Below are 22,690 nucleotides of genomic sequence, written 5' to 3' on the forward strand. Positions count from 1 at the left end.
AATTTATCTCAAGATTGGGAGATCAAGGCAGCCACTTTGACATATTTGCAGAGATATTGACAAGTCACACATCTATACACTTTGACTATGTGTATTTATTTACAAAATTGTTACAACATCATTTTCACTCTGAGATTTCATTTCGTTCCTTTTAACGTCATTGGCAAACTGTCTTGACCTTAGTGAGAGTAAAATCACATCCTAACATCCTACCCAGACATCACTGATGTGTTCTCTCTTTGATCCAAGCACTGAACTGTGATTAACATTAAAGACAGCAAGTCCAGCCATAAGCATTTTCATGCCCTGAGCAAGCATCAAACATGAGATTCCTCCTTGTCATGTCTCTTCTTTTTCTCTTTCATGTGTCTGTTATTTATTTATCTATTTACCTTAATTTACTTGCAAGAGAGTATTTTTTGCCTTAGGGAGGGATGTTTTCATGATTAAGGCATTTCACGTCTTCATGTCTCCTTTTGCCTTTTCTAATTCCTTCTATCTCTTTCTTAGAGGTCCAGTGAAAAGACTTGTTGGCTTGTTCTTCGTTGGCTTGTGGGACAGCACTTCATATTTGACAATGGATCAAAAAGACTGAAGAGCACTTTTGCTCCCACCAATATTTCTTAGAGCTGCTAAAACAGGACCAATGAAGATGTTCACCAGACTCCAAGTCCTTGCGCTAGCTTTTTTTTCCAAAGGAGTTTTCCTTTCCCTAAGTGACCACAGCTTTGTAAGGAAGGAAATTAAGATAGAAGGAGACCTGGTCTTAGGTGGCTTATTCCCAATCAAGGAGAAAGGCACCGGGATAGAAGAATGTGGGAGAATCAATGAAGATCGAGGCATCCAGCGCTTGGAGGCCATGCTGTTTGCTATTGATGAAATCAACAAAGACAATTACTTGCTGCCAGGAATTAAGCTTGGAGTTCACATCTTGGACACATGTTCCAGGGATACATATGCCTTAGAACAGTCTTTGGAGTTTGTCAGGGCATCTTTGACTAAAGTGGATGAAACAGAGTATATGTGCCCTGATGGCTCATATGCCATTCAAGAGAATTTGCCATTACTCATTGCAGGAGTCATAGGTGGTTCCTATAGCAGCGTCTCCATACAGGTAAGTCACAGGAGCCCCATGAGGGAAGAGTTGTTCATCTGCAGTTCCAGTGAGAGAACCACTGCTTATGTAATTTTGTCAATTAAACAAGTTTAAGCTTGACCAGTTTGTCCTAAGGGTCAATCTAGCATATGATTTTTATTGAGTTTATATTAGTTTGACTCACTCTTTAAAACACTTGCTGTAGTTTAAACCTCTGGCAGCTGTCCACTTCCTCTAGTTATGGTCTATCCTGAGGGCATCTGAAGTATCCAAAAGTCCTAGTATTCATTTTAAACTTTGCATTTCATGACACTCTTAAAATTCTAAGTGCAGATCTCTACTTTCACATCAATCATAAATGATACTACCTATGTTTCTGAATATATGTGTGCCTGACATGCTGTGTGAACATAACATTTGTCATTTAAACAATAGAGATTTAAAAGGAAAGAATAAATCATTATCCTACTTCCAGTCACTAGTGAGGTTTCCCAAGGCTCAGTACTGGGACCAGCCCTGTTTAATATCTTTGTTGATGATCTGGATGAGGAGATCAAGACATCCTTGGTAAGTTAGGAATGACACTAAGTTGGACAGGAGTGTTGATCTGCTGAAGGGCAAGAAGGCTCTGCAGAGGGATCTGGAGCAGCTGGATTGATGGACTGAGGCCAGTAGTGTAAGGTTCAATAAGGCCAAGTGCTGGGTCCTGCACTTGGGTCACAACAACCCCATGCAGAGCTACAGACTGGGGCAGAGTGACTGAGAAGCTGCCTGGTGGAAAAGGACCTGAGGCTGCCAGTCAACAACAGGTGGAACCTGAGCCTGCATGTGCCCAGGTGGCCAAGAAGGAAAGTGGCATCCTGGCTTGAATCAAAAATAATATGGCTGGTAGAACCAGGGCAGGGGTTGTACCCCTGTACTCGATACTGGTGAGGCCACACCTTGAATCCTGTATTCAGTTCTGGGCCCCTCAGTCTAAGATAGATGTGGAGCATGGCCAGAGAAGGGCAATGCAGCTGATGAAGAATCTACAGAGTAAATCACATGAGGAGTGGCTGAGGGAGCTGAAAGTGTTTAGCCTGGAGAGAAGGAGGCTCAGAGGAGACCTTATAGATACAACTGCCTGAAAGGAGGTTACTGCCTAGTGGGGATTGGCCTTTTCTCCCAGGCAACTAGCAACAGGATGAGATAAAAGGGTCTCAAGCTGTGCCAAGACAGGTTCAGGCTGGACATCAGGAAGAATTTCTTCACAGAAGTGGTTGTTAAGCATTGGAACAGACTGCCCAGGAAGATGGTGGAATGACTGGATGTGGCACTCAGTGCCCTGGTCTAGTTGACAAGGTGGTGATGGGTCAAAAGTTGAACTCTATGATCTTGGAGGTCTTTTCCAGTCTAAATGATTCTGTGATTCTCTGATTTCTTTTATTTGGGTCAAATTAAATAAGCCAGTCCACATCACTCATAATCACAAGTGAGTGATGTCTTAAACCCAAACGAAGACCCTTCATCTACTATTTCCTAATGGTCTGCTGTAGGTTTCCGAAGAAACCAAACCTTGACACTGCTGGACCACTGTGAGCAGGATGTTTTCCCAGGATGAGTACAGGCCTTAATCACTGCACCAGTGTCAATGGCAGTAAAAGTTCTATTGTCCTACAGACCATCCCATCAGTGACAGAAGGCCCACAGAAATTCATTTACCTGTTTCATAGGTAGGCCAAAAGTTCTTCCAATGCTCATTTTCAGTCAGAATTAGCCTGGGGACTTGGCTTCTGATGTTGTCAAGGCACTACATCCCATCAGTTCAGAGAATGGTCAGTTTGCATAGGATACACATGAACACAAAAGAAACATTTCAAGAAATTACATTTTATTTCCTTTTGTATTCTAATGTGTAGCTCATCTTTGTATTCGTAGTAGGGAACACACAGGCAAATGTTTATCCACTTCACAGGAGAACAGTTTCTACAGAGCAGAACCTCAGCCATCTCCTGTAGCCAGAATGGTTTTGTCCCACTGTAGATCAGCTAGGACAGCAGGAATGTATCCTTCACCAATTAAGTTGTTCTGATCACTTGGAACACAAAGAACAAGTAAGTTTCAGGGCTTAAAAAGAGACATTTAATGGGGAGAAATGGTAGCTACAGAACCTTGTGCAGCACAAACTTATTGTTAAGGAAGTCTTTATTCATTGTCTTTTCCAATCAGACAAAGAGTGTACCAAATGAGGGGGTGGTCCCATGGTGTAAAGGACAGCACTCTGGACTCTGAATCCCAAGGACCTGAGTTCGAGTCTCAGCAGGGGCCGTCCCCTGTGCAGTTAAATGCCTCCCTGCCATCCAATCCTATCAGATCTTGGATGCTCAGCAGGGTCAGCCTCAGTTAGTACCGGGTGCTGTGACAGTCCCGAGGACTTCACTGTCACTGTCCAAGCTCACTCGGCCATGGCAAATGGACTTAAACGGTGGGGGGGGGGGGCAGTTCTGCACATGCTGTGCCTCACCTAAAAAATTCACTGTGCAGGCTGGAAGGGCACACCCATTTGGGGAGAGCCCTTCCCAAATCTTTGTTCATGAAGTCTGGCCATACATACATACATACATACATACCAAATGAAACCAGCAAATGGTAGGTTGTTGCAGATTTACAAAGCTAAATGAGTTCCAGAAGTGACTAGAAAAAAAACAAAGAAGTTCTGTAAGATACCACCTCTGGTGGGGGGATGGCAGTGGTTTTGCTGTACCTTTGATTTAGTTGATTGTGGTCAGTGTGTTTCTTACGTTCACCAAAGGGCATGAACATATGAAGCAGCATAAAACACATATCTATAAAAGAAGTTACAGATGATGAAATGGCAAAGATATTTCATTCCCTCCCAGAAAACCTGACAGAGTTAAGCCAGGCTTCTAAAGTGGCCTGTGACCTCTTGCACAACATCTGTCAATTTGTCCTTTGAAGCCAGTCTCTGGTGATCACTGGCCTTAGAATAAATCTATATCTGTGGTGGTAGACTGGATGCATAACACATTGAATCTACATAATACAGTCCATGTAGATGCTTCAAATTCCAAAGTCTTTGGTTTGGAGCAGCTGTTCAGTGAAAATTAGAAGTCCTTATAAGAGACTTTCCATTTAGTAAATGTAAAAAAATTATAGAATAGCCGTATGCATATCTGTATGTCATTCAATTTTCAAAACCTATGAAGGACGATGAAATAATACACTTAATACTACTCCATGCTCTGTACAGCTTCCCTATAGCTGCCAATAGTTGCTCAAACATAAGATCTGCAACACAATTCTTCAGAAAGATAAAACCATAGTTTCACAAATCTTTCAATTGTCATCAAGCCCTGCTAGAAAAGAAGTATTCAGTTGCTTGTTTTACCTTCACATAAATTGAGCTGGCCCTCCTTCAGTCTCTCTTTTCTAGTTTTCCTCTAAATTTCACACTGTCTAGAAAACTGTAATTAAGCCATTCACTCCTGCTGCCTATCCTGTTAAGTCAGTCAATCACAACTTCTGTTTCAAAAGAAAATCCTTGTCAAGACATTGCAGACTCAAGCCTGGAGCTGTAAGGACTTTGAAACATTAAAGCCAAGCATTTTGATGTCACACCAGAAGAGACTAACCAATTTCAGAGCCTGTACAGAGTAACTCCAGTAACAAATGGAATCACATCACTGCTCAAAGTCAAAATACTTCATCAGGCATTTATGCAAGGCTCAGCATCCCCATTCCCTGTGTTTACAAGCAGCACTCAGGGTGCTGGCTGCTTCCAGATGTAGCCCTGTCAAACATTTTGCTCAGAGCTGTAAAAATCATAAAGTCCACAATGCAGTTTCTTAGCCTTAAAATAAAACATGTTGAGTTCTTCAGACAAAAATTATTTCTGCCTTTTTTTTTCCCCTACTGTGAATTTGTCTTTACATTTGAGTACTTTTTCTCCATCTTCTTTCCCCCTCTCTCTCCTGTTTTCTTGTCTGGACAGCTGTCTGCCAAATCACTTCGTGATGCTCCTGCTGTCAGATTTCTACTTCTTTCATTATCTTTCCACTAAGAAAAAAAGAATTTGCTGGTAAATCAGCAATGAACACCTTCCCCACTGAGTCAGTATGTGCGATAGACACTTTTTGCAGAGACTAAAAACAACAAGAGAATGCAGAATGCTTAATTATTTTCTGGTCAGACTGGGCTATTATCGTTAATGATGATCTGGATAATTAGTTTTTAGATGTTGTGTTTAAATTAGCAGTGAGCCCAATCTGCACAGCATTTGATCCCTCAAAACTCAAGCCAGGATTCTCAGTCAATGGAAAAGTCCATGTTAAAAAAAAGAATAAAAACCAACAAGAAAGCAATGCAAAAAAACCAAACAAATAAACAAAAAAAAACTGGAAAAGAACTCCAAGATGTTATCACGGAAATAAAATTATGACTTGAGCAGAATCTAGGATTAGGAGGTGAATGCTTCAAAATCTGGAGGATTTTGTTTTGGGTTCATGGCTCTTCATCTGAGCCAGGTTATCCACTCCTTCCTAGTTTACAACAGAAATTTTGAATGTATTTTCTTTGGAGACATTCTGTGACATTGTAAAAAGGATAAGAGAGAAGCAGTGTTCTTTTGCAGAGGAGCATCTACACAGCCAGTCTCAATGCCATATGTAAAATACTTAGATCAGTTATTGTCAGGAATATGCTTGTGGAAGCAGGAATACAACTATTCAAATGCTGGATTTGTTCTTCTCTGTTTCTGAAAACTTGATTTATCTTCTGAAAATGAAGACTGAGGTCCATTCCCTGCAGTCAGCTCTTAAAAAAGTTAAGATAGTACTTTAGCGGAGCTGGGCTTTGAATTTCCTTATCCACTAAATTCATGTGGAAGTGAAGTTTTTTATGCTACCAACCCACAACACCTCCAGATCACAGTCATTAAAGTTATTTCCAGGTTAGAGTCTCATCCAGAAAAAATGGCAGAGCAGAAAGCAGTTCCCAGCTGTCTTCAACTTCTTGCTGTGCCTCAAAGTCTAACAAAACCATTGGACAAGGTTTAACGGTACATTACTGCTATCACAAAAGCTAAGGCCACTCCTAAGTGAGTGACCATCTGGCATGAAATTTGGAATATGTACTCATTTACTGGCAGCCTTTTCCTGGCTGTCATTTCTCCTTAGCCACAAAAGTCTGCCAAGGGCTCATGGAGCCTGAAAGCTAATCACATCCATTTCCTTCCTCCAAGGATAAACCATCTTTCAAATGGAGTCTTAACGATAGCTTTTGACTTCTATAACCACTGAAAAATGCAAAATCCTTAGAAGAAGTATATGCAAAAATAATCCCATAACATGTGGGACTCTGTCTCACTGTGTGTGGACCCAGTGGGAATATGGGCAGAAGTGGAGGGGTCTGCAGGGGCTCACCAAGGACCCCAGCTCACACACACCATTTGTGCTGTGCTTATGGAGGAGCTTTGTATTCAACTGTGAAATGACAGCCTCTCATGATTTTGTGCTTGTAAAACTAAACCAGATCCTTATTAAAAGATCTGCCCTGAGAGATGGATCACCTACCACTAGTGTTTAAGCCACACGTGCACTTGCCAGCTTCCATCTGTGTCCTTTAGAGTCTCTCCCTCCTTTATCTCTGTTATTCTTCTCTCTCCACTACCTCTCAGCCAGATGCTTGCTGTTTGCTCCTCTCTTTGTTTCTATTCCACATTCAGAAACTGAACAGTCACTAGGTTGCAATTTTCAAAGTGCCCAAAGAGGACTGGATATTTCTTTCCTAGAGATTTCAAAGGAATGTGAGTACCTCCCTCTGGCTGGCTTCTTTGAAAATCCCACTCTGATTCCTTTGTAGTCTTTTTGATTTGGGTTTAGGATTTATATTTTTTCTTCACACTGACTATTTTATCCTCTTGCCAAGGGGAATTTATATGATTTTACAGGGATGGATAAGTAACCCCTGAGATAATAGATAACAAAGAAGGTCTTACCAAAGAATCATAGAATCATGAAGATTGAAAAAGGCCTCTAAGTCCAACCATTAACCCAGTATTTCCCAAGTGACACATCTACACGTTTTTTGAACATTTCTAAGGATTGTGATTCCACTCTGTGACCACCCTTTTAGTGATTAAATTTTTCCTAATGTCTGATATAAATCTCCTCTGGCACAACTTGAGGCCCTTTCCTTTTCTCCTATCACTTGTTACCTCAGAGAAGAGACCAAACCCCACTCATCAACAGCCTCCTTTCAGGTAATTGTAGAGAGTGAAAAAGTGTTCCAAGGATGTAGATACAAAAGAAAGTGGACAAAAATAAGAACTATCTAAGGACATCTGAATATCACCTTCACTCATTCTACCCCTTCTGACTGGGTCTCATGTATCACTTAATGAGTATCAAATAACCATATAATTGATTGGGTTGGAAAGGACCTACGAGATCATCAAGTCCAACCCTTGGTTCAACTCCAGTCCATTTACCAGATCATGGCACTCAGTGCCATGTCCAATATCAGTTTAAAAACCTCCAGGGATGGTGAATCCACCACCTCTCTGGGCAGGCCATTCCAATGCCTGATTACTCTCTCTATAAAGAATTTTTTTCTGATATCCAACTTAGATTTCCCCTGGCAGAGCTTAAGTCCAGTAAGGGTTAAACTCATTAAGGGTTAAGCCCATTAAGCCCATCTCTTGTCCTGTTGCTAACTGCCTGGTAGAAGAGACCAACCCCCACCTGGCCAGAACTTCCCTTCAGGTAGTTCTAGACAGTAATGAGGTCACCTCTAAGCCTTCTCTTCTCCAAGCTGAACAATCCCAGCTCTCTCAGCCTCTCCCCATAGGACTTATGCTCAAGTCCCTTCACCCGCCTTGTTGCTCTTCTCTGGACCCGCTCCAGCACCTCAATATCTTTCCTGAGCTGAGGGGCCCAGAACTGAACACAACACTCAAGGTGTGGCCTCACCAACACAGAGTACAGGGGAAGGATCATTTTCCTGGTCCTGCTGGCCACGCTATTTTTGATACAGGACAGGATCCCATAGGCCTTCTTGGCCACCTGGGCACACTGTTGGCTCATGTTGAGCTTCCTGTCAATTAGTACTCCCAGGTCCCTTTGTGCCTGGCTGCTCTCCAGCCACTCTGTGCCCAGCCTGTAGCGCTGCATGGGATTTTTGTGGCCAAAGTGCAGGACCCAGCACTTGGCCTTGTTGAACTTCATCCCATTGGAATCAGCCCATCTCTCAAGTCTGTCCAGATCCATATTTATCAAAGATAGCTCTTTAAAATCCAAAAGCAATTTCAAGCTTTTAGAACCATCAATCCAGTTTTACTACTTTTTCTGATCATTTTTAAATGTAACATGAGTCACTCACAATTGGGTTTATGAAGTCTCGGAGAACATTCACACACCTCATGCAAAGCCAAGTCTTCTGCACAAGTCTCTACACAAGATGCCAACTTATTGCCCAGCTTACTTCACTTCAACAGTTAATGCTGTGTGGAGACAGAGTGCATATGTGACAGCTCACTGTGCCATCCCCTGCAGGAAAACAAGAAAAAAGATCTCCAAAGAAATTCCTGTCTCAAAGCACATTTCTCTGCATGCCCTACCAAGTTTACTTTTTATTACACAGGACAGATACACATATAAGAAGAAATTCCCAGGTCCTCTGCAGAAATTGTAGATGTTACTGTGACAGTGTTTCTTATTTCTGATGTTCATGTTGCAGATGCAATTATTTCACAGTTCAAACACTGTTTCTCTGTATGTGACAGCTATCGAGTCTGCTGCAAATATTTAGCTACATTTTTCCCAGCTTCATTGTCTAAATTTTCAGAAGACCAGGGACAAAACCTTCTCACCTCTCCCTACTAACCAAAAACGCCAGACATTTTCATTTGTTTGATGGTGAATTATCTTCTTCTGAGTTACCTTTTGAAAGGAATTTTGTTAAGGAACACTACTTATGAACTAGGAGACAGCCCTCTTAATAGCAAAGACTGAGAAAGCTGATGGAAACCAACGCTTCAGTTCTGTGATGTGCAGTGTGCACAAGCCAGGCTGGGGCTCCTAAATAACCTCACTGCATCTCGCTTAGTTCCTTACAACTGACCTATAATGATTTAAAGAACTGGGATGTTGTCATTCCCAGTGAACTCCCTGGGCCAGAGCTGGAAGTCCAGGTGAAGCCAAATGGTTTTTTTCTGCTGCAGGTCATGTTACAGCCCCTGTGCAGACACTGCCTTTCAGAGTGCTTATTATAATATCCTAGACACAGCACCCATAACTTTCAAATGGGCTAAGGAGAGATGATGTTCCACACCAATAAGGGTTTTTCAATTCTGGAATCAGCTTAAGGTCCTAATTTCCCTTTGAAAGCAAACCAGAGCTTGGAGTGATTTTTTGGCAGGGCTTCTAAGATGAGAAGCTGCATTTGCATCACTGAACTCTCTGTATCCCAAATACTCCCAAATTACATGTGTATGTCAGAAATGCCCAGACTGAGTCACACTGGGTCACGCTGTCCCCAGATAGGAACCAAGTCTTTGAGCCTACTGAAGTCCAAGGAAACAGAGAAAGTTATGGTGGAGCCCAGCTCTTCAGTCTCTCTCATATTCATTGTGAATGATGCAGTCTGGCAGGATGGTAGGCTCACAGCCAGCTGAGTTGTACCTGCAGAAATACAGCCACTAGACGGATGGAATTATTTCTATTTATTCTCATTGGACCACATCTAGAATACTGTGTTCAACTTTGGCTCCCTCAATAAAAGAATTATTCAATAAATATGCATATGGTCATGGGGAGGATAGTCTGGAGCACATACCCTACAAGACAAAAATGAGGGAACTGACTGTGTTTACCTTGGATAAGAGAAGGTTTGGTGGAAATCTAGTATCAGCTTTTCAGTATGCATGGATTCATTTTCAGGGACACAAAGCAAATGTCTTTACTGATGCATGACAAGAGGATAGAAGAAAATAGTTATAAATGAAAAGAAGGAAGATTGTAACTTCATGAAAAATGTACAACACAGAAGCCAAGAGTGTGGGGAGGCTGCACAGGCCAGTGGAGACAGTTGACCAGAGAGGTACCTCATGTACTCATTACATTAGTTTTATGCACACCACAGGCCCACATCTCAGCCCATTCAGACCCAGTGTTTCTTTTCTGCCTTTCTAAAATAGCACTTTCTGCCAAAATTTTGGTATCTTTTTTGGATTTAAGAATAAAATTTAAATAACAAACTTGATATTATTTATTGGAATAAATGCTTTAGCTGTAGTTTGACCTTCAACTGCACTAATAATAACAAAAAGCTGACAATGTAGATTACTATAATTTAGGAACTAGATACAGCATACACTGGCAGCAGTGCATTTTTCTTCAAAGCAAGAGCTCGGCCTCTGTGTTATAGCAATGATCTAGACATTAGGAGATCCCTGGGACATGGCTTTGTCATAGTCTCACTGTGGAAATCCAGACAAGAAACTTATCCCAGAAATAGAAAGACTTTCTCAGGAGACCAAAGGCAGCTATGCAATCTCCATAAGGACCTCATTCCTATTCTGCTCCACAGCCTAATTTATTGTGTGTTCAAAACAGCCACAGGAGCTCTTGCCTGTCTCAAAGGAGCTCTATGAAATTAAATTCATTAAGCCATGTTAAGTGCCATGAGATTCTCGCATGGTTAAATTTCAGAAGCTCAGAGAGCACTGTTGTCTAACAAGGGACCTCCTCTGTCCAACAAGTATGTGATACACCCTGTGTGTTGCATTGAAGAAATCTTATCCTATAATTTTGAGATTTTTTTTCTAAAATGTTTCTTGTGTTCTTCAGTCCCATACACGTTTAGACAATCCACATTACAGTTTCTGTGCCATTAAAAAGGAAAATTTTAACAAAAACATCAGAATAAATCCTACTGCCAACAAAAAAAAGTCCTGTGAAGGTTAGGCAAAATGTTCATTGACATTCAATAAATCACAGGACAGACCAAGATTACTAAGACAAGAGGTGGTGCCTACCTGTTCCTATCTACAAGCAAGACTCTTGAATGGCCAGAAATACACTCAGAAACCAGGTTTATATGTTTTATAGCTGTGCTTAATTCTTGGCTCCCAGCAGGTACTTAATATGAAACCATTTTCAGTGTTGTAAACAATATTGGCAATTTCCCACAAGCATTTGTCCTGTCTATGGTGTTCAGAGAAGTAGAATTGACAGATGTGGCTTCAGTGTTGGGAGAGGGACATTGGTGTCCCCTGGCACTGCCCTGGACACTCTATTTGCAGGATTTGCTGGTGCAGGATGTCGCTGTGGAGGGACATGACTCATACTGCGCTTCCTGCCATGGTCATGTTGGGCAGCAAATTACCTGCCATCCCAGGAGCTGGGTGAGAGCCGTGTTTGCCTGGGAATTGGACACTTTGCCACAGGACAGTAGATACACTAATAAACCCAGCAGCGTGAGGGCAAATAAAGGTTTCCCATCACAGTGAATGCTGACTATGTCGACACACTTTGTGCACAGCAAGCTGTGCAAAGCGGATGTTTAGTTTGCAGATGCAGAACCTCCAGCCTTTTTTCAAATGTATCTACAAAACCCACCAGTTCTGACAGTAAAAAAAACCTGGTTACTACTGCTACTTAAGTGCCAACATATGGATTTCAGGCACTAATTGCATGCGCCATGGCTTGATTAAATTGCTGCCTGGAGCTTTGCCAAAATAGATTATTTCACTTAGCAAAAGCCAAATCTACACTGCAATTTTGAAGCTGTAGCACAAATCCCAAGGCAGCGTGGAACTATGGTGGAGATGTGCCTCAGGTGGTTCAGTCTTGCTACACATAACTCTGGTTTACATTACATGGTCCTTTATTACACTGAGTCTTAGACACAAAGTCTTAGATATCAGCTGCTCTCCAGAACCTGTTACCTGTGCCCTGATCTTGTTGGTCACTTAATCAGGATATCATTTTCAGAATCAGATGTCCAGACCAGCATGGAAATGGCTGGGGAAAGGGACAGTTCTGAAACCAATTGCATCAGTTAAGTTCCTGAGGCTTGAGCTCTTTTGCAAAATTAGTCTCTAAAATCAAGACATTACAACATTCCAGAAAATCCCCAACTTGAGAACTTCATTAAAAGTGTCCTAATCTGAATTAATAACAGATACAACTTCACTGAACTCTGTGAGCACTCATAGATAGTTCTCAGGGATGACTGAGTCACTATCCACTGTGATTAATCAGACTTTCTTATATTTTTTAATTTTTAGTCTGTGAAAAACCTACCACCTGGACAGCTTCACAGTGAACAGCATTACAGCAAACAGCTCTAAATAGACAAAAACTTTCCTCTCCCCAGATCACAGGAATCAGAGTTGCAGCAGTTTGCAGGAACCGTGGAAGTACAGTGACCTCCAAGTCTGGGGGCCTCCAGTTAAACTGGGAGTTCTATTTCCCTGCATGTGAATGCTTTTGCAGCTTATATTGAAAGAAAACAAAACAAAACCAAATGACAACAACTACAAAAACCACATGAACAAACATTAAAGAAGCTGTTATATTTGTTAGAAGCATCTTTCTGTGAGCTGAAGGCTTGTCTGCACACTGAACAGAATTGCTTGAGCTGGAAAATGGACTTCTTTAGAAGAAGGAAAATGCAGAATGATATGTGTGCATATCCTCATTATGGTTTAGCTAAAATAAAATAATTCCTGCTAGAATAAACTGAGACAAGAATAGCAATTCCAGCCCACATGGTTCTGCAAGAAATGTTCCATAACAGCTACAATAGGACATTCTTATTACCAAATCAGACTGCTCTTGTTGAGAGAGGACAAGTGAACCAAATCATGTGGATTTGTCAGCATGTCATCAAAGATACAAAGCCACAGAGGCTTAACAATTCTCAAAGCATGCCTGTACCTTGGTGACAAAACAAGCCTCTCTGTCCATCCTGTTGGTTTAAAGCTGCTCATTTACATCACCATGATGGAAATTAAATCCCACATTTCCAGTATACGGAAGTTTAATGTGTGTTACCATCTATGAGGGAGGTTAAAGACACATTGGCAGCTTTCTGAGGGACAGTAACTTGTTCAGCAGGGAAGTAACACTTCCCAGCCATGTGTCTGGACCCACTGGCAAAACCACAGTGTTAGGTAAAGCTGCCTCTCAGGATACTCCTTCCAAGAAGTGTAGAAAAGGTTTCATTTTGGTTTAAACTAAAATAAAACACTCTCAGTGGTTTAATTTGTAAAGGCGAGCTTCAGCTCCATGGATACAGCTGAGATGCCAAGGCATCCCACCTGCTCTTCCTTGGTGTCCCAGTGGGACAAGGACATCCTGAAGTCTTCAGTGCCATGTGGCCCAGGGGTTGTGAAAGTCACTGTACACGTATGTTTGGCAGCAGAGTCTGGCCCAGATGAGATTACACGAGTTTAAAGGGGGAGACTGAGCCACAACAGAACACTAGTCCAGTGTCTGCATTACAGAAAAGGCAGGCTCTCAATCCCAAGTAATAGAGGTTGCTGAAAACAATAAAATTCTTCTGGATTTTTTGTTGGGTTTTTTTGTTGTTGTTGTTTTTACCAGACTGACTAATTTACTACTGATGTCTGAGCCTTCAAAATTTGCCTGTGCCACAACGTATTTTTCAAAACAGTCCTTTGCTTTTGAATTCTCACAGTCTATGGTCAGAGAAACATCTGGAGAAAATGTAAAAAATTAAATGATTGGACAATTTTTAATAAGTTTCCCTTAGGAATCTCAAGTACACTACTGCTTTTCAAATGGTTTTGTCAGGCTGTACTCCAAGATTAGCTTTAAATTTAATTTACTGGACACAATTTCTAGTGACCAAGAGCAGAACTCCAAAATCTTCTCTTTGTCATTTAAGAAGCTATCATAGGAACAAAAAATGCAACAGCCTTTCTTCATTTCTTTCCAGATATAATCAGGAGCTACACATCTATGAGAGCAACAAGGTAGATTTGGGCATATTTAAGCATTGGACATAGCAATGTATTAAAAAAAAAAAGAAAGTAAATGAAAAAAGCAGGACTTTGGACCACATAAATCACACAAGAAGGGCAAATAAAGACTATTAAAAGTTTTTTATTATTTATAAAAACCTGTAGGCCAACATGACATTGTGCAGTACTTGAAGAGTACTAACATGCAACAAATATGCCATCTCAGGAGGTCTGCAGTCAGAACATCTCAGAAAAAAGAGTTTAAATGAGTAAAAGCTAGGACAGGTGGGGACTCAGCTTGAATAATTGGGATCAGAAACTTCTGTGAAAGGCTGGTACATCTGTGATTCTAGCACAAAAGGGAAAATTGTGTTGTATTAATACATTTGGTTGTCAAATACATTGAATCTGGGAGAAGATGAATTCCACTATGAACAGCAAAGACATTCAAATCCCCAGACATTAGTAAGAAACACAGTCTGAGACTGAATTATATTGTCCATTTGTATTTAATTCTCTATTGATTTAAACAGACCCAGTTTCACAAAAGTAAAGGTCCACTTCAGTCCCAGTAGAACCCAGGGAATCAACTGTGCAGCAGGACAGCTTTTGTGCTTATGCACAGTGCAGTGCTCTCACTGGAGTTTATCAACATCCTCTATCAACACCCTCAATCTGTGGCTGTCAGAACACATACATTGTTGATGCCTTTCCCTGAATATTTCTGTCCAATTTTATAAACACTACTCTTTAACAATATGTGTTCCCCCTTTCTCTCTAGGTGGCAAATTTGCTCAGACTCTTCCAGATCCCCCAGATAAGCTATGCCTCCACTAGTGCCAAGCTGAGTGACAAATCCCGCTATGACTATTTTGCACGGACAGTGCCCCCAGACTTCTACCAAGCGAAAGCGATGGCTGAAATCCTGCGGTATTTCAACTGGACTTATGTCTCAACAGTTGCTTCAGAAGGTGACTATGGGGAGACGGGGATCGAAGCCTTCGAGCAGGAAGCTCGCCTGCGCAACATCTGCATCGCCACCTCTGAGAAAGTGGGACGGTCCAACATCAGGAAGTCTTATGATGGCGTGATCAAGGAGCTGCTCCAGAAACCCAACGCCAAGGTGGTGGTGCTCTTCATGAGAGGGGATGACTCTCGGGAGCTCATTGCAGCTGCCAACCGCTTCAATGTTTCCTTCACCTGGATTGCCAGCGATGGATGGGGAGCACAAGAGAGTATTGTCAAGGGCAATGAGCACATCGCTTCTGGGGCAATAACCTTGGAGCTTGCTTCCCACCCAGTTAAAGAGTTTGACAAGTACTTCCAAAGTCTCAGCCCTTACAATAACAGGCGCAACCCCTGGTTCAAGGACTTTTGGGAGCAAAAATTCCAGTGTAATCTGCAGAACCGAAAACCACATAAAAAGGTTTGTGACAAGCACTTCACCATCAACAGTTCCAACTATGAGCAAGAATCCAAGATCATGTTTGTTGTGAATGCTGTGTATGCAATGGCCCATGCCTTGCATAAAATGCAGAGGACTCTCTGTCCAAACACCACTAAACTCTGTGATGCCATGAAGCATCTGGATGGCAGGAAGCTGTACAAAGATTATCTCCTGAAAGTAAACTTTACAGGTAATAACTTCTCTTTTGGTATATAAAAATTATCACTGTAATTAATGAAATGTTCATCATTCACAGTAGCAGCTAGCTGAATTCCTGATAGCAACTATTATCACAGTTCAGACTAGGATGGTACCCAGGCAAAGCCACTCCTGTCACAAGAAAGCAGAAAGGAAAAGGACAGGGACCTTGGTAAGAACCCTAAAAAAACAGCTTGATGGTCCTGTTTCCAGCAGAAGGAAGAAATGAAGGTGGCAACAGCTGGTCTTGGCAGTGTTAGCCTCTATCTTCTAAAATTCCACACACCAGCATCTTTTATTTCACAGCCAGTTTGAGCATATCTGGAAGCCAATGGTCATTGCACCACCTGCTACACTAGGCAGGCGCCTGCTGTTCCCATGCCAAGATCTGGCCTTTTCTTCCTCATTTTGCTATGAATTTACATAATAGCTGGACCATGGCCAATGTCCAATGTCCTTGCAATAGTAAAGCAATAATTCCTGTCATGGAACCAGATGAGTGTAAAATATTGAAACATATGGGATAGTGCCATTACCTGTGTTACAGAACTAAGAGTTTAATGACAAATTATAAAAATGGTACATTAAACATGTGCAGGAGATGTGGAGAGAGGGTAGACAATCTGGGAACGAGGTGAGTCAAATTCATGGAGACTGGCCACACATCATATGACATGTCTGTGTTTTTGCCATCACATATGGCTGATCTTAGCTTTGTCATTAATATTACACCACAGCAATGTTACACCATAGCAAGGCTAAATAGATCTACAGAGGAAACAAGTACAGTGTAGGGCATCCTGTCTTTTTGCGGTTATGTTTCTAACTTTCTTCTGAAGCATTCCATTTGAACTTGCATTTCTATGTATTATTAAACTGATATTCTCGGCTGACTGAGTTGATAGTAAGGAAACATCATGCTGTGCTTTGTGTGCTCCAAGAGGAATTGAAGGATAAACATGTGTAGGATGCAACATACTTAGTCCCAAGAGATCTTCAATAATTGTACAATGCTAACAGCACTGGAAACTATGTGAAATTCTCATATTGGAGCTTGAACTTCTTCCTTCTTTAGAGGTCTTCTCAGTATTTTCTTCAGACCTTCTCCAGCTACTACTAACCACATCCCTAATGCTTTTCTTGCTCCCAAGTACTCCACTTTCTTAGGTGCTTGCCAGTGTAGCAGCACATGCTGCAAAGCTTCTTATCATGCCTGGTCTCCCAGAACCCTGCTACATGAGTAGCTGACTAGTTTAGAGCATTTCAGGAATTCCTTCAGCCCATGTCCCTGGATTTCTTTACCATGGAAATCAAGAAGGGGCATATGGGACTGGTCACTTACTGCATTTTATCTCTCAGGAAAGGATTCAGGAGGATGTAGGATCTTGGACATGCTCAAGTAATATAGATTTGCTCGCAAAGAAAAAGCAATTTGAGAGGACCTGGAAGTTGAGATGCTTCAAACCCTCATCTGGGTGCTGCATGCAGTACAGCTGAAGACAATGTCTGGCCTGAGCAACAAAATGCTTAAGTGCATCATGCCACTGGTCTCCTAAAAAATGATGCTGCAGTGAGGACAGTCACATACCATGACATATACAGACACATAGACAATGTACACATAGCATATGTCGTGCTGTTACTGCTTTTGATTTGGTTATTAACTTCATGAGCAGCACAAGTCAGAATGAAACAACCTTTTTTATTTTGGGTCTCTGGAAATAAAGAATTATTCTTTCTTCTTCTCCTCATCACAGCACTTAAAACGTAGGAATTATTTTCTTACTTGCCTATGTTTATCCTCAGAGATAATTGAATGTCTCCAAATAATTGAAAACAATTGGTTTTAGGAGAAAACCATGGCAGCTGGTTCCTGGCATACTGATCACAAGGAAAGGCAGTGGTGTGCAGTGTGCTTCTGTCCCTGACAGGGACACACTTCAGGACAGTAATGATCTCCCCAAACACATAGGCACTTCAATGTCTTAAACTTCAATTATTTTGAAACTTTCTCTGACAGTTACAGATATTTTTATGCACTTAAATGCATATACTGTAAATAGAGTCCAGCTTTAGCACCAAGTAATCTTCGTCCCAATACAGGGTTCTCAGTCGTTTTTCTAACATTCAGACATTTTTTAAGCACTCAAGCATATTCTCGCTCAACATCTAGTCATAAACTCCAAATAATCCCAACTTTCTTCGACCAAAATTCCAGGAAATTTTTTTATTTAGATAAAGCCAGAAACATTACTTTTCCTTTTTACTGAAATATCTTTTTTATCCTTTTATACTTTTCTATATTTGGAAGTTGAAGCTGTTCAAGCTGGAAAAAAAATAAAATTGAAGCTTGTAATTTTGCATTTTAGAAAACAGAAGGTTCTTTTCTTGAACCAAATTGATTTGTTTTAAAATCAACATGGAAATCTTTGGAACTCTGAAGAGCTCTAATTTCAGTTAATTTTCATTTTTAATTTAAAACATTAAGGAACCTGTCAAGTTCTTTTCCAACAGCTTTGTTCCATATATTTTTCCAGCTTAGAACATAATTGGCTCAGCTCATTTCTTTGTTATCTGTTCTTCTATTATAATATGAATCCTTATTTTAATGTAAGTTATTTTTAAGAAGGTGAGTGATTTTTATGTAGCAAGTTAATCAGCAGATCTCCCATGCCTTCTTCCATTCAAAAAGGTGTGAAATTTTAATACATATGTGAAATTTTAATACATATAAGTCCTGTCATTTATTTATATGGGTCCAAGAATTATCCTTTGCTGTTTCCTGACTGAAGAAAGTCTTTGGGTGTGTTGTTAATGGAATACCAGGACATTGTTGCATGGTACATTTGGTCAATGATATTCTCATATTTGCACCTCCAAATCTGAGAATGTTTTCCCAGTGCAAGGAGAGGCTGGCATGAAAGCTACTAGTCCATCAGGTACACTGCAACCAAGTCAGGTTGTGGAATTTCTCTCTTCTTCAGCCCGGGGAGTGATCCACACCCACCAAAAGGAAGCAGTCAAGAAACAGAACAGTGATAAGATTTGCAGACACACAAAAAGCTATTTAAGCAATGCCTCCTCTGCTGAAAGGCAGAGGTACACATAGGTGAACCCTGCATACATAAACCTGAAGGTTTCCATGAAAGACATCTGGCAAATGGCCCTGAATGTATTCTCCCATTTTCCAGGAACAGCTGATGGTCCATTACAAACACACCAGTCTGAGTAAATGATCAGGAACATTTATATGACTGGTGTGGGACTATGCAGTTTTAGACATTTACCCTTCACACACAAATTAGTTTTGGTTAGTCTTTGATTACAGTTAATGGAGGGGATCAGCAGTTACAGAGTGTGCTCCAGTCCATATGAGGTATGATTTGCCCCTATGTCTCTTGCTACTGACTACGGATGGAGTGCAGAGTGACTAAGATTTATTTTCACTTGCCATTTAGCTGAAAGCCTGGAGTGAGGCTCTCAGGCACAGCAATAATGTGATTTGCAGGGCAATACTCAGGGACTAGCTAACAGCAGGGTTGGAGTAGAGGACTGTCCAGGATTTGTGCACCCTCCTGCTGCCACTGCAGCTGACATGCTGTGTGACATGTATTCCATTAGTATCTCTGGGGTCCTACTTATTTCTCCTTTTTCATTAAATTGGAATAACTCCACAGAACTACAGTGTGGCATTAAGACAGGGCGAGATTTCATTCCTTATTGTCTGAGATACACCAAGCACATAATTTTCTTACAAGTCAGTAAGACATATATGACAAATGTCGTGATATCCTCAATCTTTTCAGTAGAGAAAAAAAGAAACACCTATGCCTGATTCCAGCTTCCAGCAGCAGGAAGTGAGAATGCAAAGCCCCCAGATAAATGCACTCACTCTATCTCAGTGCTTGTTTGGCCTTTCAAAGAGATATAGGCTGGTTCATCTTCTTGATCTTCCCATCCTTTGCATTCCCTCCTGAGGGCACAAGTGCAGCACTTGATGTTCTGAATCATGATGCTTTTCTGCTGATAAAGAGATGCTGGTTCAAGAGGCTGTTAACTTGTATTACCAGAACAACAAAGTGCTGAAGAAAAGTAAAGGCCTCCATGGGAAAGAGCACAAACTCAACATCTCACCACACCCAGATGTTGCTTGGTGAAGGGCAGTATACAGAGGGCACTCTGGAGGGTTATGAATCCAGGGTGAACCCCAACATGAGGCAGAGCTCCACATATCCAGAAACCTCACTCCCTCACAAGAGTGAAGGGGACCAGCTTTGCTGACTGTTTAAGCCACCAGGACGACAGAGAAAAGCAGTGTTATCACTGCCCAGAGCCTCACAGCTTTTGATATGAGCCAGGATAGTGAACATTGGCACAGCAAGTGAGAAAGTGGTGTCCATCATTTGGGACAAATATGTGGCAGAGTCCTGCACAGCTGTGCCCCACATATTGCTACCTGGTGTAGCTACTTCTCCAGAGCATTGGACTGGAGGCAATGACATTCAAGGACCAGCATTATTAGCTCCATTTAGCCCAGGGTTGCTAAGCTGGATGTGCAGGATGACAGCCTTGTTTGACACTAAAGGGTGTGGGGCTGGGCTCCAGCTTTTCCCCCTGCAGTTAGCAGGGTTGATGGTATCATAGGACTAACTCCACCGAGAGTCTAGTGGGAGCCATGTCCCTTCCTGTACTGTGTTCAGAAATCCATCTCTTCTCCAGCAAAGTCTGTATCATCAAACATAACTTATACTGGGCAAAATCCTCTCCCATGGTTAATCCAAATGGCCACTCCAAATGAGAAAAGGGTTGTAAAGTCAGGTCTTATTTGTTCCCTTTCATCCACTGGACTTTATAACAAAACTTTTATTCCTGCCTGGTCCTATGTTTCTATGTGGTTTATTGCCTTTATTTTCTTCCTCCTCACTGTGCCCCTGTCAACACTCAAATATGAATCAGAAACACAAATTCACCTTCTCATTTATTTTTGAACACTAGGGACTTCTGTTGTGGGAACATAATTTCACAGGCCATTTCAAATGTAACAGTCCTATCCAAGTTAAAAAGAGCTTGAAAGCCATGGTCTGCAACAAGAAGATGTCACCTCACATCTGAGCACAGCAGTATTGTATGGTCCCTGCTCTGGGATTTAACTATAAATATTTCCTGTCAAAAGTCCACTTTGAAACTCAATGCCTGGCTAGACTCATGGAGCACAGACCACAAATGCTGCATTTGCTATCACAAGCAGATTACAGATGCAGAAACTTCATAGTCCAGGTATGAGTTTACAGCAGGGAGTACCTGTCAGTAGACGTGCAGGCTAAAGACAGAGCAAAAAGGCCAGGCTCTGTAGCAGATGACCCTGCTACTTCATCATCTTACCCAAGGAACTCCTTCTCATCAGGTCAGATCCCACTTGCCTCCAGCAGTCAGTCAGCAATGAGGTCCTCCTGGTCTTCTTGTGATGCTTATTTGTAAAAGAAACCAGAACACTTCTTTCAGATGAAGGCAAAACTTACATAGGCAGAAGGCATCTAACACTGTTAATCAAAAAAGTTGTAAAACTGTAATTCATGATGGATTTGTACCTAAAAAAACCCAAGGAAAATGTAGAGTGAATTCCCCAAGATACTAATTAAAAATACACTTGAAAAAGATGTCTAGGATTTATAGGAAAAATCACTGCCTTTTTCTGGGACCACAAATGTGTCATAGCATTTAAAACTTTGCAATCAGCTAAGGGACAATCTCTGAAAACACACTTGAGATTTGCTATTTCAAGGCAGAGGAACAGTTGAACCTGCCCAGGATTTTCCAATATTCCTCTCTGTATTACAGTTACATTGGTGCACAGAGAGGTGTAGTGAGATTTTGATGGTCTGGTATTCCTGATGGTCCCATCTACTTTCTCCTTCCTCCAAATATCTCTTTACAGACCTCAAGGGGATATGCAGTTCCTTTCCTTTGGAGAGATTTACTCCTCCAAAGGTAAATAAGCTAAACTCTGCTTAGCCCTTCCTGATGGTTTCAACATGTGTGTATATTCATATATTTATATAATTTGTTTATATATATATGCATTTATATATATATTGAGTTGTGTATGCTATAGATTCATAATATATAGAACCATAAAGTTAAAGAATAAATCAGGTTAGAAGGGAAGTTGGGAGGTTTCTAGTTTAACCTTCTGCTGAAAGACAGCTGTACAATCAGATCAACTTGCTTAGGGCTTTCTAGATGTAAACTGGTTGAAATTAAAATGCTATAGAACCTTTTCATCCTATAGTTTAGATTTGAGGTATCACAATGGCAAACAACTGTTCTGCACTGTGGATGTGTTCTGTGTCACACACTGCACCATGTAAACTGGACAGGACACCTGGGCTGGCAGCAGGACACAGACATTGTTATCTCTAGGGCACAACTTCCAAATAAAAATTTCATTAAAACTTCTCTTGTCATGATAGCAGGTCAGTGACCTACCTGTTAATGGTGTCTGCTGTCTAGCTAGCGACCATCATAAAATACTGCCTTTCCCTGCTTTCATTTGGCACTCATTCCCAGTAATTAGCCTGAGTGAGCAGTGCAGAGGTTCAATTGTATTTTTACCCCTTGAGATAAGCTCCAGCAGCTGAGGCCAAGGTGTGCTGGGCCATTGCTCCTCATCTAACTGAAGAGCAAGGTACTTTTGCCTGTGACCACTGCCTGCTGTCACCACGTTCTGCCTGATCTGGGCATTGAGCTACCCTGTAAAAGATGTCAAATGCAGCATTAGCAGGACACAAAGCAGCAACAACTTTTCTTCATAGTCCTCAGGAAGTATCTGGAAGTATGTTGCCTTTGGCCTTTACCCAGCTGGGTGTCATTCCTGGAAAGCCTGCAGAAACCACAGGCCAGCAAGAGCCCCAAACTTGTTATAGTGGCATATTTAGATGAAGGTGCTCTGACATTCCTAAAA

The 22,690-nt window shown here is 41.4% G+C and overlaps 1 protein-coding gene across 6 annotated transcripts in view; it reads left to right on the plus strand.

Annotated features, from left to right (window-relative positions):
- The window catches only part of GRM3 (glutamate metabotropic receptor 3), a 109,475-nt gene that overhangs the window by 59,882 nt on the left and 26,903 nt on the right, over positions 1 to 22,690 (plus strand). For all 6 annotated transcript variants that reach the window (XM_071552751.1, XM_071552750.1, XM_071552752.1 and 3 more), the window contains 2 exons: positions 511 to 1,114; positions 14,866 to 15,721. In XM_071552751.1, the coding sequence (XP_071408852.1) occupies positions 647 to 1,114; positions 14,866 to 15,721 (1,324 nt within the window). In that variant the 5' untranslated portion in view covers positions 511 to 646. The remainder of the gene's footprint in view (positions 1 to 510; positions 1,115 to 14,865; positions 15,722 to 22,690) is intronic.

The sequence above is a fragment of the Pithys albifrons genome, chromosome 3 (genome assembly GCF_047495875.1).
Source record: "Pithys albifrons albifrons isolate INPA30051 chromosome 3, PitAlb_v1, whole genome shotgun sequence".
Taxonomy (NCBI): Eukaryota; Metazoa; Chordata; class Aves; order Passeriformes; family Thamnophilidae; genus Pithys; species Pithys albifrons.